Here is a 16,473-nt window from a genome sequence, read left to right on the forward strand (position 1 = left end):
GGGGGGATGGGCCATAGTTTTCCATTGAATTGGTTCATGCTTACAGGCAAAGTCCTGCATTGGTTTCCTTTTGTATTCTGCCAAGCTGATGACTGGCAATTCTCCCCATTGTCACTACTGCTATCACACATAGTAGAAGGAATTAATGCCTGTCTGGCCTCGTTTTGAGCATACCTGCCATGCAAAACAGGTCCTGGTATAGTGCTTGACTTGGAGATACTGGTCCAAATGTGCACTATCGCTATGCTACACAAGACCCCTCTCCTCCTACATGGCCTAGCTCTAATTTGAAGATTCCAACTCTTCATTGGAAACAATTATCTTTAGCTACCACATTAAAATCTTCAAGCATCTCAAATACCTCAATCAGATCACCTCTCAATCTCCTATACTTACCGAAACGCAGGACATCTTTCTGCTCCCAAACCTCAATTTAACCCATTATATTGCAAATTTGGCTAAACATGGAGCAATTGGATAAAGGTGTAATTTGTATGGACAAAACTACTTCACTGCTTCATCAAGTTACAGTCTAAGAATTGCAGAAGAGAGATTCCTGTTTTCTTGCACAGGTATAAAATCAAGTTGTTAAATAATATGCTAGACAGCATGGAACGAATGTGAGATTAGACCTTGAATATTGGAAAAAATAACAATGGAGGGCTTTGAGTTAGCTTACTACAGATGCATGTTGAAAATTAATAGTTCAAGGAGAATGATTAATGAGAGGGACCTTGAAGAAGCAAAGGAGCAGAGAGCAGTGACAAGGCTGATTATAATGAGAAAGATGATATACTGTAATGACATTATCTTAGAAACAAAGGTTATTGAGCGTTGGTTAAAAAAAATCCAGAAATGTTGCCTGTACCAGATACAATACACTTGCTGTGGTTCTGTTCGCCGAGCTGGAAGTTTTTGTTGCAGACGGTTCGTCCCCTGTCTAGGTGACATCCTCAGTGCTTGGAAGCCCTCCTGTGAAGCGCTTCTGTGGTGTTTCCTCCGGCATTTATAGTGGCCTGTCCCTGGCCGCTTCCAGTTGTCAGTTTCAGCTGTCCGCTGTAGTGGCCGGTATATTGGGGTCCAGGTCAATGTGTTTGTTGATGGAGTTTGTGGATGAGTGCCATGCTTCTAGGAATTCCCTGGCTGTTTTTGTTTGGCTTGCCCTATTAATGGTAGTGTTGTCCCAGTCGAATTCATGTTGCTTGTCGTCTGCGTGTGTGGCTAGCTGGTAATGTCGTTTCGTGGCTAGTTGATGTTCGTGGATGCGGATCGTTAGCTGTCTGAGGATGTCACCTAGACAGGGGGACGAAACGTTTGCAACAAAAACTTCCAGCTCGGCGAACAGAATCACAGCAACGAGCACCCGAGCTACAAATCTTCTCTCAAACTTTGAACAATACACTTGTTCAGAGACTGGACGTTGTGAACTGCACTGATCACTTATCTTGTGTGAAATAAATATTGTAGATATGTGTCTAGCAAAAATGTTATAAAATTATATTGATTTAAGTATTGCACCTTACTCCTGCCTACATTACATAAAGTTACATGATTCCTGGCATTATGCAGTAGATTACTGGATTTAAAAATGCCTCTAATTTCCAAGTCACTGGTAATGATGCAGTAATTATGAGAAGTGATTTTACTGCTTTTTCCTCATTTGTGTGCTTCCCATTAACAGTGTGGCATTTGCTATCACTAATCACCTCTACTACATTCTCTCCATGTATGTTCACTTTTCTTTTCTCATGATTGTCTTCACCCCCTTTGTTTCAGGAGCTAGTGACTATTGTTGCATATTGTTTCACTCCTCTTTGAGTCCTCTGTTTTGTTCCATTCATCAAAACGATGTTAACTACAGCACAAGAATTGTTTCAGGCTGCTCTTGGCTTGGGTATAAATCCCTGCTGTTTGAGGAACACACCCACAACAAATTGGACAGATGGCATTACGGTTCTATCCTAAAATCAAGAGAGACACACTCTTCCTCAGTGCTGTGAAAATCTGGCACTACTGTAGTCAAAAGTATCTCTTTCTGTTCACCACTTTGCCAGGATATACGAATATAATGCCAAACAAAGAAAGGAGGAGGATCAATTTTTTATATAGCTCCTTTCACGAAGAAATTCAGGAGGAGGCTCAAGCAGATCATAAGCACCACTGTTCTGTTAAGTGGCCTGTTTCTGTGCAGTGGATTTCATGTAATGAACAAATACATAGGATAGTTCCTTGATTTGGACCTGAACAGACTACATTTCCTTCCTGTAAATTACTTCAAGTTGACTTTTAATTTTTCAAGTATTTTGCAGGAAGCCTTTTATTTTTAAAATTTAAGCTTTGTGAAGGTGCTCTTAAAAGCCGTGTACATCTCGTGTCATCCTATGTAAAGGCACTAACTGCATTGACCAAAATGTGGAAATGTATCCCACTGTGCACTCTGTGGCCTTGAGAGGAACGGAAATTTGTGTTCTGGGGAGAGGCAGTAGTTGGAGGGGGTGTGGGAAGAAATGACGACAGAGGAAGAAAAATAACCAGAGTGCCAAGGGATAAACCTGAGCTTACACTTCAGAGAAAATGCAATGAAGTATTCTTGTTCAAATAAATGGTTTACTCAAGGTCAAATAATCTGTTTGTTTTATAAGGCCTCACACTATCAGAATAAGTTAAGTATTTTTAAAAGATGAACGTTATTCATGAAATCTCAACCTTGGAATTTCTAGTGTGTTCTGCTCTATGTGCTATAATCTTGGAGTTGGTAGGCCATTTTCTTCTCTAATTGATGTATAAATGAACAGACTGCCTGCACCAAATTGTGTACAGCAAGTCTTTTCCAGATGAGAGTAAAGAAAATCAGAAGGAAGAAGTTAATTGTACTCTCCTATTAGTGGAAGTCTATTTTTGTTTAAGGCTGATCAGCATTATCTACAATTACAACATTTCAAAGACTTTTAGACAGGTATGTGAATAGGAAAGGTTTAGAGGGATATGGACCAAATGCAGGCAAATGAGGCTAGTTTAATTTAGGATACCTGGTCAGCATGGACAAGTTGAACCGAAGGGCCTGTTTCAGTGCAGTGTGACTCTTGCATAATCTGTCCATTACTGTAAATCAGATTCTATCAAAGCAGTATCAAAATAAATAACTAAAATAGCAAATAAACCCAACTGAAACAAGTGTAGACTCTTTGAATAAATATGACTCCTGAAGTTAATGTGGGTTTTGTTGTGTCATAAGTAAACGGTTGAAGATTTGACAAAGGTTAATATGGAATAGGGAAAAGATTTTGTCAGTTTAAATAAAATCGGTTGTGAATCGATTTTTACAGCACTCTATACTTGGAGCATGATCATTTGTATTCTGGTTTACAGTAAGATAGCAATATTTATCGTGTTTGATATTTTGCATATTCTTCTGATTGAAGGTGAAAATGGACAATGGGACGTATAGGATCGTCTATTGAAAGCAAAAATCTTGAGGCTATTACAGCTTAATTTTAAGATTGCCGATCCCCACTTCTTTTACTCCACCTTTGGTAACTATGCTTTCAGCTGCCTGAACCCTAAATTTTGAAATTCTCTCCCATAATTTTGCAAACTCTTTCTGATGTTTTAAAACTATCTTTGAACCCAAGCTTTTGGCCTCCTGCCCTACTATCTATTACTTTGAATTCCACAGCCAGGGAAACCATCCTCCATACATCCATATGCCCAACCCTGTTAGAATTTGTTTCAAGGAGAAAGTGAGGGCTGCAGATGCTGGAGATCAGAGCTGAAAATGTGTTGCTGGAAAAGCGCAGCAGGTCAGGCAGCATCCAAGGAACAGGAGAATCGACGTTTCGGGCATAAGCCCTTCTTCAGGAATGAGGAAAGTGTGTCCAGCAGGCTAAGATAAAAGGTAGGGAGGAGGGACTTGGGGGAGGGGCTTTGGAAATGCGATAGGTGGAGGGAGATCAAGGTCAGGGTGATAGGCCGGAGTGGGGTGGGGGCGGAGAGGTCAGGAAGAAGATTGCAGGTTAGGAAGGCGGTGCTGAGTTTGAGGGATTTGACTGAGACAAGGTGGGGGAAGGGGAAATGAGGAAACTAGAGAAATCTGAGTTCATCCCTTGTGGTTGGAGAGTTCCCAGGCAGAAGATGAGGCGCTCTTCCTCCAACTGTCGTGTTGCCATGGTCTGGCGATGGAGGAGTCCAAGGATCTGCATGTCCTTGGTGGAGTGGGAGGGGGAGTTAAAGTGTTGGGCTATGGGGTGGTTGGGTTGGTTGGTCCGGGTGTGGATCAGACCTAGTGAACCAATCTGTCTTCATAGGATGTGCCTGTTATCAGCCTAGTGTACTTCTGCTTCACTTTCATGATGGCAAGTATGTCCTTTCCTGGACCAGAACTACATACAATCTCCAAGTGTAGTCTCCTCAGGACCCAATATAATTGCAGTAAGACATCCCTAGTTCTGAACTCCAATTCTCTTGCAGTTTCGGCAAATAAATCATTTGCCTTCCTAATTGCTTGCTGCACCTGCCTGTCTGCTTTCATTGACTTCTAGATCCCTTTAGCACATAACCAAACCTCACTCCAATTATACTGTAGTTAACTAGTTCACCAAAAACAAGAAATACTCCATCACAAGATCATCTTGAGTAAAAGGAAGAGGAATTATTATTTTACTTGCTAATCTGGAGAAAAAATACTGAAGACGCAATATGAAACGCAATTGTGGGTATGAAGTTAAAAAGTTCAGTACGAAAAGGAAGCTGAAAGAATGTGCAGTTTAAACTCATTAGCATGTTCTTGAGGTGTTCGGTGTTAACTTGAAGCAATGGTTAGTTAAAGATGTCCTAGAACAACAGCTGTTAACATTGCAGATGACTTTTGAGTTGTTTGTGTTTGTGTTTCTCCAATTCACTTTATTACTGGGCTTCATATTTCCTGAGGGACCAGAGAGAGAACCTTCTCCAGTCCCAGTCACAAATCCATCTCCTCTGGTCTGTCAAAAGCTGCTCCCTGAAACACAATTAGTTGTGAGTTCTACTATCTAAGCTCCTTGTTTTTCAAATTGGATAGTTGCAGGAGATGTCTTTCATACCATGTCTCATCATGCAATTGTAAATCGGAATAGGAGATGCAAGTTTCTGCATGAGTGACTGGCTTTGGTCTTTATTGACAGAAACATTAATTTCAGTTCAGACTGGTTCTTGTTTATTGTTGGTTTCTTGAAGTCTGGCTCCATCTGTGGTCAGGATATTACTATGGCCATTTTAAAGTTTTTTTTTCTTGGGACAATCTAAATCCATGAAAACCCTAAGTATTAAAATTACTTGATGGAAGTTTCAATATTAATAATTAATATCTTTGAATTATTGTGATATGCAGATCCTAACTTAATACCCAAGTATCTCCAATTAATCTAGTATTGTAGCAACCTTTCCACTGTTCTTGATCTGCCTTATCCATTTCTTTTTCCTTTGCTTCATTTTGCCCTTCTTTACCTCTGTCTGCTGTCCTTTAGTCTCATGTTCCCATGTAAATGCTTGGCAAAATATGATGTACTTGCCAATGATGAGTTTGTGTTGGGAGGATTACGTCATTAGGTGCATTTAATAAGGAAGGTGGTAAGTCTGCCACATTCATGTGTCTACCCTGATTAAATCAATGGCAGGAAGGCCCAGAGATGGCCTTCATTCCTATTCCCAATGGCAATTGAGCCCTTTCAATTGGATTCAATTCAAATGGAACTGATACCATCTTAAAGATCTGTGAGTTCACGGGCTAGGATTAGGGGTTCCTCATTCGCGAAGGACACACTGCCATATCAAGTGATCGGAAAAGAGGGGTGGTTACATCTGAGAACGTGCCTTTGCCCTTGTTATTGATTTCTTCCCATCAATTCTCTGTGGCCTGGAGACCTTGGTGATCCTAAGTCTTGGGTGGATAAAGAGCCAGCAGAGGTCAGTCTCCCCAGTGACGTTGCCACACAATGCAGAATTTCGGCCTCTATCTGCCAACTGTTGGCCCATGGGATTTCTGTCCACAGGGTCCTTGATCCCGGACTGACCTTCCTGAAAACAGGTAATGTGGGGCTTTCATTAGTTCTCCTGTGGTGATTGAAATTGCTGTTGTTCCATTAAATATCAGCCCCTGTACCCAATTTGTCACTGTTCACCTTCATTTCTTTGAACAATAACTTGACTTACTTTGCAGTTGTTTTACATGCGATAAGTGCTCTGATACCAGTTTGAATTTCCTGATTGTTTTCAGGTTCTGCGTGACATTCTGAAGGAGGTGCAGGGAAACATGGTGCCACGGAGCATGCTGAAGGAATGGGCTTTGCACACTTTCCCTAATGCCACGGACTACTGGACCTTTAGAAAAATGTTCACCATTCAGCTCGCATTGATTGGTTTTGCTGAATTTGTACTTCATCTGAACCGCCTTAACCCTGAAATGCTTCAAATTGCACAGGTAATGCAAAGTTACATTATGGTTATTAACAACAGACTGCAGTAAGTTTTAAAGAAATGCTGTAATTCCTGCTGAATTTTTGGTGTACTTGCTGAGCATTTTGCTGTTTTGTGCCCACTGCCAGTCTGTGCAAGATGCCTGAAGCAGGTGCAGCTAATGGTCATTGAGGAGCTGAAGACTATTTATGTAACTAATTTGAAGCAATTTAAACAAAATGATAATTGCACGGAGTTAAAATGAATCCAGTGAGAGCAATGAATGGTTTTCTGTACTGAGGTTCCTGCCCAGCTATATTTTATAGCTCTTGGTTTTGCCTTATGCCAAAACAATTACTGTTGGGTTTTTTTTAAAGCCAGCAAAATCTAATTTCTTCTGGATTCGTTTTAAAATGATTAAAGCTGAACTTGTAACCTATCTGTATTATGATTACATTGCAGAGTTTTAAAAACGGATTGAAGTGTGAATTTATGTTTTGAGATTATTTCCAGTTCCCAGTTTCATTGTGTATCTCTGTTATAAAACATTATGTGGTGTTAATAGGATAAGCACAGGCCATTTGATCCAATTGGTCTCTGCCGATGTTTATGATCTGCACGATCCTCTTCTAAGTCTAATGAGCATTTTCTCCTCCTGTTTCCCTTAAATCCATTCTATTTGCCCCAACTAATTACTCTTTGTGATAGCAGATTCTGCATACTAACCACTGTTACAATCCATCTCTTTGTGAGGTACCCCAATTTGTCACAGTTCCAGACAGGACTTGTCAAACTATTAAAGTCCGAGGTGAGGGAAGTGAACTGGTTCCCCTTGGTTATTGGCACACCCTTCAATTGGCTGCAGGAAGATTACCTTTAAAACAATTAATTCTTTTGTGGATAGCTTTCTCCCAGACCCAAAAGAAGGAGCCAATTTAATCAGGCTTTCTCAAATAAACAAAACAACTGAGTATAAATACAGGAAGAAACAGTAACTCAACTCTCTTATGCAGATCAGAATAAGAGGCGAGTTCAAAATGAAAAGTTTAAAAAAAAATACATCGGTCTCTGTATTGTTTGTGAAGCCCTGATGTGGAGGTGCTGGTGTTAGACTGGGGTGGACAAAGTTAAAAATCGCACAACACCAGGTTATAGTCCAACAGGTTTATTTGAAAGTGCAGGCTTTCAGAGCACTGCTCCTTCATCAGGTAGCTAGCTGTTGGACTATAACCTGGTGTTGAATAATTTTTAACTTTGTTTGTAAAGAGCAAATGTAGCCATTGAGGTGGATGTTACCAATAGTTTTGACATTGGTAGTTGAACAATCAATGTTTTGGTTTTGTAGGTTGGTTGAAACTCTTCTGTTCTTATTTCTTTTGCCTGTGGCTGACTAGCAGCACTCAGTGAGATTCAGTCATTTCCATTTCCTTTACTTGTACTGTAGAAGTGCTTAATTTGCTTTTCCATTACCCTCCATGTACACCTAGTCCACACAAGGATATCAGGCCACTCGATTACATATTGGAGTTGAAGTTCACTATTAACCTCTGTCTCTGTGTATTCTTGAAAGGGGTAAAAAAATCAAAAAATGTATCTCTCCAGACTGTTATCTTGGGAGTGACTCAAGTCCACAGTCTTGAGTCACTCCCAAGAGATTACAAGTTCAATTTGTTGTCTATTGTTGTTCTTCAGCATCTCATTTGGAATTTACGCCTGCAGTCTACTTTTAGCTTAATAGCCTTTTTGTTTATGAAAAGAACTCATTGCAATTAAAGTTGAATATGGCCATAGCTGATTGAGGTTATGGTCCATGGTCATGGCATCACTCCCTGTATAAAAAAATGTCCTTATGAATGCCCAATTTGACCAATGATTGTGATAAGGCTCCTAGTTTGGTCTTCTCAACTGTTTAAACCACCTCCCCAAAATCTATTTCATGAAAATATTCCTTAATGTTAAGGAGAACCAAAGGGTCTGTTTCCATGCTATATGACCTCTGTCAGATCGTATCAGTCTAGAGAATAAATTCGCTAGTTTGGCCCCTTTCCTGATGAGTATAAACTCTGAAATTCTGGAATCATTTTGGTAACTTTGTACCTTCTCCAGTGTTTCTCTTTCCTGGTAATAATAGGGATCAAGACTCTGTCCAGCACTACATGTATTAACCTAACAAGTTTAACAACACTGCTCTGCTTTTCAACTCTATCCCTTAGGAAATGAGCTGCAGTGCTTTGTTTTCTTTTTATGGACTTAATAACCAGTTCATCATTTGTGTGTCTGAACTTGCAGATCCTAATGTTCCTCACCTCTATTTGGAGAGTTACTTTCAAAGGAGTATGTGGCTGCCTTATTTTGCCTTCTCACATTAGTCGACATTGAAATTAATTTGACAATCGTATACCTATTTTGCAACTTTGTTAATGCTTGCCTTGTCTATTGTTGTAGTTCTCCTCTGTACTAACTTTACCCTCCCCCTTGCCCAAAGTTGGAGTCATACGCAAATGTTGTAATTGTTTCCCATTCCTTCATCCAAATTGATAAACTAAATGGTGAAACAGCAGACTGAGCAACCTTCAACATTTGCTGTTTTCAGATGTGGAATTGGTTTGCTTTCTCCTTTCTGCTATTTGCCCTCTGATTCCAAAAATACTGAACATGGTCATGAGTCTACTGTACAATATCTAATCAAAGGCTTTTTGAAAATTCAGATATTTGCAGATTACCCTTGTCTGTCTTTTGTTACTTCAAATAATTCAATAATGTGGTAGGGAATGATTTTCACTTTTGTGCTGACTATATTTCTTTCTAATGATGAGGGGTCCAATATGCACAATGCAGGCATTACTGATTGAAAACCTCTGAATTTTTCTTTGAATATCAATATTACCAGATCATTGTTAAATGGTATGTCAAAAGGTTAGTCCTCTTATCTTTGTAGCATAAATGTCAAAAATCTCCAGGTTCGTAAAAAATAAATGGTTGGAACTGATGAAATATCCCATCAACTTATGTAAGGTAGTGTCTTCAGAATCATTATTTCTGATCTGCATAATCAAATTATATGGCTTCTTAATTGACCCTGCTGTACAGATTGAAGTCTGTAATGAATTTTTCTGCCAAAGTGTTCTTGGAAATGTTCTGATGATCAGCAATATTGATGAACTTGCATTTGTATATCCCTTAGGATATCCCAAAATATTTCTCAAACCAGAAGAATTTAACACCCTGTTATTGGAACAGAGGACTCTGTTCAGCCCCTTGAGTTTGGTCTGCCATTTATTTACATCTTTCCTACTTTAAACTTGTTTTACTCTCATCATAGGGTGGCACGATGGCTCAGTGGTTAGCACTGCTGCCTCTCAGCGCCAGGGACCTGGGTTCAAATCCAGCCTCGGGCGACTGTCTGTCGGGAGTTTGCACATTCTCCCCATGTCTGTATGGGGTTCCTCCTACAGTCCAAAGGTGTGCAGGTTAGGTGAATTGGCCATGCTAAATTGCCCATAGTGCTAGGTGCATTAGTCAGAGGGAAATGGGGCTGACTCTTCGGAGGGTCGGTGTGGACTTGCTGGGCCAAAGGGCCTGTTTCCACACTAGGGAATCTAATCTAATCATCCTTGATAATTTTACTCTGTAAAGATTCACTGAACTCAATCTTGAGAGTTCCAGTTGTGGCTCAGCATCCACAGTCTTTGAGAAGAAGTGTTCCATTCCAGTATTGCCACTTTCCTTATGTGAAGGAGAAATGCTTCTTCATTTCACTGTTAAATAGCCAATTTTTAATGCCAAGATTGTCTCCCTTAAATATTGCTTTTCCCCTCGAGGAGTTAGCTTTTCTGTATTACCCTTTGAATCGCTCAACTTCGATTTGGTCAGTAACTGTTTGCCATGAGACAAAATTGCAAATTGGTATAATCCTGAATTTTATAAAAAAATCTAGTTATTATCCAGAAGGTAGGGTGTCTGGGGTGGAGGCTAGTTTATTTAACATTCTTTCAAGTTTAATTATCAGTTGGTATTTAGAACCAGGATGTAAGGGGAGGAATAGCTCTTTCAAAATGATTGACTCCTTGAATGAAAAAGGTAAGATGCCGACACCTTTTCATCCATGTGTATTTTTTCCTCATTGTAAGTTGAATATTTGCTTGTAGTTCTTCATTTCCATAGGTAACATTTGCTTACTGAATGGGATCCTGTTGTATGATCTTGTGTTCTAGGACACCGGAAAGCTCAATGTGGCATACTTCAGATTTGATATCAATGACAACTCTGGCGATCTCGATGCTAACCGCCCTGTGCCATTCCGTCTCACTCCAAACATCTCAGAGTTTCTCACTGCCATCGGAGTGTCTGGCCCACTCACTGCCTCGATGATAGCTGTTGCCAGATGTTTTGCACAACCAAACTTCAAAGTAAGGCAATGGAGTATCTTGTCCTTCCCATCTGATATTCCATGTTGCTAGTCTGTCAATATGGTTATGACTACCCCTGAAGCTTCCTGATGGGATAAAAGATCATAGAATTCCTACAGTGGGGGAGTAGGTCATTTGGCCCATCGTGTCCCCACCAACTATCCAAAGAGCATCGCACCTGGTCCCACCCACCTACCCTATCCTTAAAATCCTGCATTTTCACCTGACTAATCCACCGAACCTGCACATCCATAGAAATTTAACATTGGCAATCCATCTAATCTGCATGTATTTGGATTGTGGGAGGAAATTTGAGCACCTGGAGGAAACCCAAGTATATACAGGGAGAATGTGCAAACTCCACACACACAGTTGCTGGAGGACAGAACTGAACTTGGGTCCCTGGTGCTGTGAGGCAGCAGTGCTAACCACGCTGCCACCACACCGCCCTTTAATGTGATGGTGCATGCTTACCATTCTTTAAGTGACAAGACCTGAGCAATTTAAATTCCTTTGTGCAATCTGTCCAACTGTCAGAGCTGGGAATGTAAAGATGAAAGATTTTAGTTTGGACAGCCAGTGCTGCCTCAGAAGCTAAGAGCAACAGTCACAGCTTAAAACAACTGGAATACAGTGTGTTGAAGTTTTCAACAGAAATGAATTCTCTGTTGTGATATAAATGTGTCTTCAAATTCTGTCAGCATGCCTTCAAATTGTGTACAGTCAGCAAAATCTATTTTATGCATAATCGTCCCAAAAAATTAGGGTTTTTCTATGGTCTCCGGTCCTACTTGCTTTCCTGTTCATAGTAATCCATGCCTCCCCAACTTTCAGGTCATTGCTTTGTGTTCTGATTGTCCTTGTCAGACCTTCATTTTTAATCGTTCTGTTGAACTCCTGACTATTTGCAGTTGCATTTTTCAACAAAGTGTTTTCCTGACATCAAGAGGTAGAAATGTGTGTTTCTACAATGTCATTGACAACCTCAACGAAATGCTTTGGGACACAGACAGAGGTACTTTTTTGAAGTGTCGTCACTTGGTTATGAAGGAAACCCTGCAACTGATTTGTGCACAGCAAGCTCCCACAAGCGGCAATCTGATGACCAAGATGATCTATTTCACTGTTGTTGAGGAATCATTATTAACTAGGGCATTGGGAAGAAATCTGCATTCTTCAGAATAGTGCTAGTGAAATTTTTTATGTTCTCTTGAGAGGGCAGAGTCTCATCAGAAAAACAGCACTCATAACAATATAGCATTTACATTGTACTGTGCTGGAGCCACAGCTTAGGTTACATGCTCAGACTCTAGAGTGGGATGTAAACTTCCATTCTCATTCAGAGGCCAAAGTGATAAATGCTAAGGCAAAGCTAATTAAATACTGCTACTCTTTGTAGACAAAATATTAGTAAAATTGGCATTTGTAAACATTCCAGAGACCACCATCTTTACATTTCCTTGCTGAAGTAGGTTAAGTGGCTTTTGTGTTGGTATTGCTTGGATATAATCAGCCCTGGCTCTCAGGTTTTATATATTTAACATACTTGTGCTATCTCTCTCTGATGAACTTCACTGAATTTCTAACCAGAATAAAATAAGACTGTATGGTTGCCAGGGCTGTCAGGCACCTAACTACTTTGATTAGCTCACTGTCCCATTTAATCTTCTCCTCACTGAAGAATTCTGCTTTGATGGTCGGGTTAACATGCTGTCATAAACTATTCAAATATGATGTCTGTTACTATTCTAGTACTGCACAATGTTCCTGCACTGAGGGAAAGACATACACACATACCTCCCTTGACCGAAGGGTTTCTTCTTGTTGGCCATGTACCGTCCTCTCCATCTCTTTGCTTCACTCCCCAAAGAAGAATTTCACAAACGACTGGATTTTCTGGTTAATTAATCATATTCCTCTTTTACTAACTTTTGCTTATGAGCGAGCCAACCTCAAGCTGTCTAAATTCTTTTATTTGTTCCTGGAATGTGGGTTTTGCTGGTAATTGTTGTCTGTCCCTAACTGCACTTGAAGGACATGGTGACTCACTGTGTCTAGAAACATTGCAGTCCCTGGGGTGCAGATACACCCACAGTACTGTTTGTGGAGTTCCAGGATTTTGACCTGGCGATTTAGTTCCAGGCAAATTGAACGGATTTTCAGATCACAGGCTAAATGAGGCACAGTTTAAGAAAAGTACCCCACCTTTGTTGAAACTGGTTTAATAGCTCTGAAATATTTCAAAGCCATAAAGTAAACGAGTGTTTCTGACTAGTTTGCAGTCCTTCATTTTAACTTCTACACTGAGGCTATTTTCAAAAGCACCACAATGATTTATTTCTGCAGTTCATGCATTGCAGAATAGAAGGATGCCATTCAGCTTGTTGTGTATATGCCAGTTCTTTGAAAGAACTACTTCTATTAGTCCCACTCCCTGTTCTTCGTCCATGACTGTGTAAAGCTTTCCTTTTCAAAGTCATGATGGATTCTGCTTCCACCACTCTCTCAAGCAGTGGATTCCAGATCATTACACATGGTTGTTTTTATTTTTCCGAACAATGTAGCAGCTAACTTGCCTAATAACACCCATTACCTAGCCAGCTTTGTTATTAAAATGCTGTTTTGGTGTGCGTTGTTTCTTTCACGTCCAATCGATTAAAGAATATGACTTATTATATGTGCTGCGTCGGGGACAGGTCCCCTGGTTATTCTGTTAATTGCAGATAATTATCCAATTTTCTTCTCCTTGCAGGTTGATGGCATTCTGAAAGCTGTGCTGCGTGATGAAATAATTGCCTGGCACAAGAAGACTCAGGAGGACACTTCCTCCCCTCTCTCGGCAGCTGGCCAGCCTGAGAACATGGACAGCCAGCAGCTGGTCTCACTGGTTCAGAAGGCAGTGACTGCTATTGTGACCAGGCTGCACAGCCTGGCCCAGTTTGAGGGCGGCGAGAGCAAAGTGAACACACTGGTTGCAGCTGCCAACAGCCTTGACAACCTCTGTCGCATGGACCCTGCCTGGCACCCATGGCTGTAAGACCTGAACCTTGAATCGCCAGTGAGAGGAGGGCGAGAGAATTCTGCTGTCAAGGCTCCTTCTGTTGCAATGTGAAGTTAATAGACTACCCAGATTGTGAATTATTTTTCTTGTTGAAAATCACTTCAATCCACTTTTCCAATGTTTTCTTGTTTTGCATTGCCCTGTTGGATCATGTTCCATCTTTAGATGGAACCATTGACCAGAATTTGTATAGGGAGAGTGATTAAGTAATACTTCTGTCTTTTTGACACACTGATAGGAGTAAATACTTCAGCAGGATTTACTAACTGCTGATTTTGGAGAGACTACTTTCAACAAGCACGATGCTAAGTGTGCAACGTCTGCACGGTATTTCATGCTTAAGAGTGGGGTAAGTTTCTCGCTGGTATACAAAGTTCGTCAACGGTTGGAGGGGATTGTGGCTTCGACGTAAGTGTTCATTAAAAGACATCTAGAAGGGCAAATATTTCAGATGAGGAGGAAAGCTGTGGGTGGATGAAAAACAGCTGAAAGTTGAGCACTGCACTGGTGAAGCAAAACCTTTACCATCAAGTGCCCAATTAGTAACTACACATCTGTATCCCTGAAGTAGGCCATTGCAGCAGGGAATAATGCATGAGCGAGCTGATGCTGATTTGCTCGATGGTTTTAATTATGCACTACTCGGCGTTGTTTGGCAAACACTGCAGAGTTTTTGCATGGTTTTTAAAGCAAAAATGTCATCACCAGGTATTTCTGTGTAAACCAATGCCCTTTGCAACTGTTTCCAGGAGGGCATTGAGGACAAAGGTTTCTGTTGTTACAGTTGCGAACATGTACTGCACTTTTGTAAGATTTGGGAAGTATTGCAGTTTTCTGCGTAAAGTGTTTTTACTGTTTTGTACCATGCTAAAGAGTCATCAGTTCAAATTAGGAGGGATCCATTTCTCTGCATGATAGATCAAAGCTGGCACTCAATTCAAAGAGTAGAATTTGACTGAGTGTATAACGTACCTACTCATTTCTTTTCGATGTGTTGTTTTGGAAAGGGAGTCGTAACTGAAATTTCTTAAGTAATTCATTCTGCACCCTGTGTGAAATATTAACTAGAATTTCAATTCATACTGAAAGCTTATGAATAGGATGTAAGAATGAATTTTGGTATTTGTCACAGTCCCTTTACACTGTTTAAGAAGCCTCCACAAAGATTTTGTGGGCTCTTCAATGGCTTTTGTAGACAGCACTATATCCTTTCAAAACAAATATGTTTTTACTGATACAAGTCAGTTTAAGTCCTGTCCATCTAGCAGTGAACTCAATATGGCCAGTTTTTTTGTAAGTTATAAACTGTTTTATTTTTACATTTTTAAAAAAAGGAGTCCTTTGCCAACAATTATTTTGAGATTGTTCCATCATGTTGAAAAGAATTACATTTTGTACAGAACCTATTTACAAAGAATAAATCATTTTATAATGAAAACTATTTTCTTGCTGGTGTTTGCTTCTGTTCGAAGATTTCACTGATTATCGGACACTGTTTCTCATATGTAGTGAAATTAATTTTGCAGACGTGCTCCATTCTGCCTCAACTGTACAATATTTAATAGCTCTTCCCAGCACATTGTTGTTGAATTCTGCCTCCATTTCTAATTTGTGCAGAGGTTTTGAACAATGGAGCTGTTTATTAATGTAAATTGTGCCATAGCTCACATTTTCCTTATGACTGAGTCTTGATAGCATTTCATTCCCTCTTCAATATTGGAATAAGTAGCAGTATTTTTTTAAAAAATGAACGTGACCAGTCAGGGAGAGTGATGAAGTGTGTGTACATAATACCTGCGAATTGTTAAATGAGTGTGCACTTTGTATATTTTTGCATGTTTTCAAATGTTTCAGTTACCAAAATGGTGAAGTAATTAAAACCACTGCAATGAATGCAGCTACTCTTGTTATGTGTTGGAATTGCAGCATGCTTCGACAGACAATCATGAACTGATGACTAAACCTTTTGTTTTGAAATGTCAGTTGAGAAATAAAAATTGATCAGGACACTGGGGTGAGCTATCCTACTTCGGAATGATCCCCTGGGAGCTTTTATGTGCACCCAAGAGGACAGATGTGCTTTTAATGGTACCTCTGACAATGCAGCACTCCTTCACTTTGGGACTGGAGTTGTCAGCCTGGATGTCATATTCAAAGTCAATGTTCCCTCTAAGCTGCACAGCTGCTTGGAGATTTCATGCAGCTGACGCATTGGCTTCCACTTCCGGAAGCTGCTGCTGTGCATGGGTCTCCAAGGTCCACACAGCTAGAAAAAAATGTAATGGATTGTTGGTCAATATTCTGGAGTGGGATTTGAACCTTATTCAGAAATAAGCCGCCATTTGACTTGAATTGTTCAATCACCTCTTGCATATTGTGCTGTTCATATTAAAATAAAGTAATTACGTTCAACTGATCTGCATTAAATCGTCATGACCATCACTCTTGCCTATCGTAAGCTGTCTCCATTTGGAAATTCATGTCATATCTTAATTACTTCAGAAACGGTCATCAGGAGTGGCCTTAGGTTTTATCCCACATTGCTCCTGTTTCAGGATGTACAATAACGACACT

The 16,473-nt window shown here is 40.2% G+C and overlaps 1 protein-coding gene across 1 annotated transcript in view; it reads left to right on the forward strand.

Annotated features, from left to right (window-relative positions):
• trrap (transformation/transcription domain-associated protein) overlaps positions 1-15,796 on the forward strand; it is a 219,627-nt gene extending 203,831 nt beyond the window's left edge. The window contains 3 exon segments of the mRNA XM_087997909.1: positions 6,251-6,454; positions 10,644-10,838; positions 13,591-15,796. Of these exon segments, the coding sequence (XP_087854035.1) occupies positions 6,251-6,454; positions 10,644-10,838; positions 13,591-13,875 (684 nt within the window). The 3' untranslated portion in view covers positions 13,876-15,796.
• Positions 15,797-16,473: the final 677 nt, after the last annotated feature.

The sequence above is a fragment of the Chiloscyllium plagiosum genome, unplaced genomic scaffold (genome assembly GCF_037043375.1).
Source record: "Chiloscyllium plagiosum isolate Xiang-an unplaced genomic scaffold, Cpla_swu_hap1 HiC_scaffold_20, whole genome shotgun sequence".
Lineage (NCBI taxonomy): Eukaryota > Metazoa > Chordata > Chondrichthyes > Orectolobiformes > Hemiscylliidae > Chiloscyllium > Chiloscyllium plagiosum.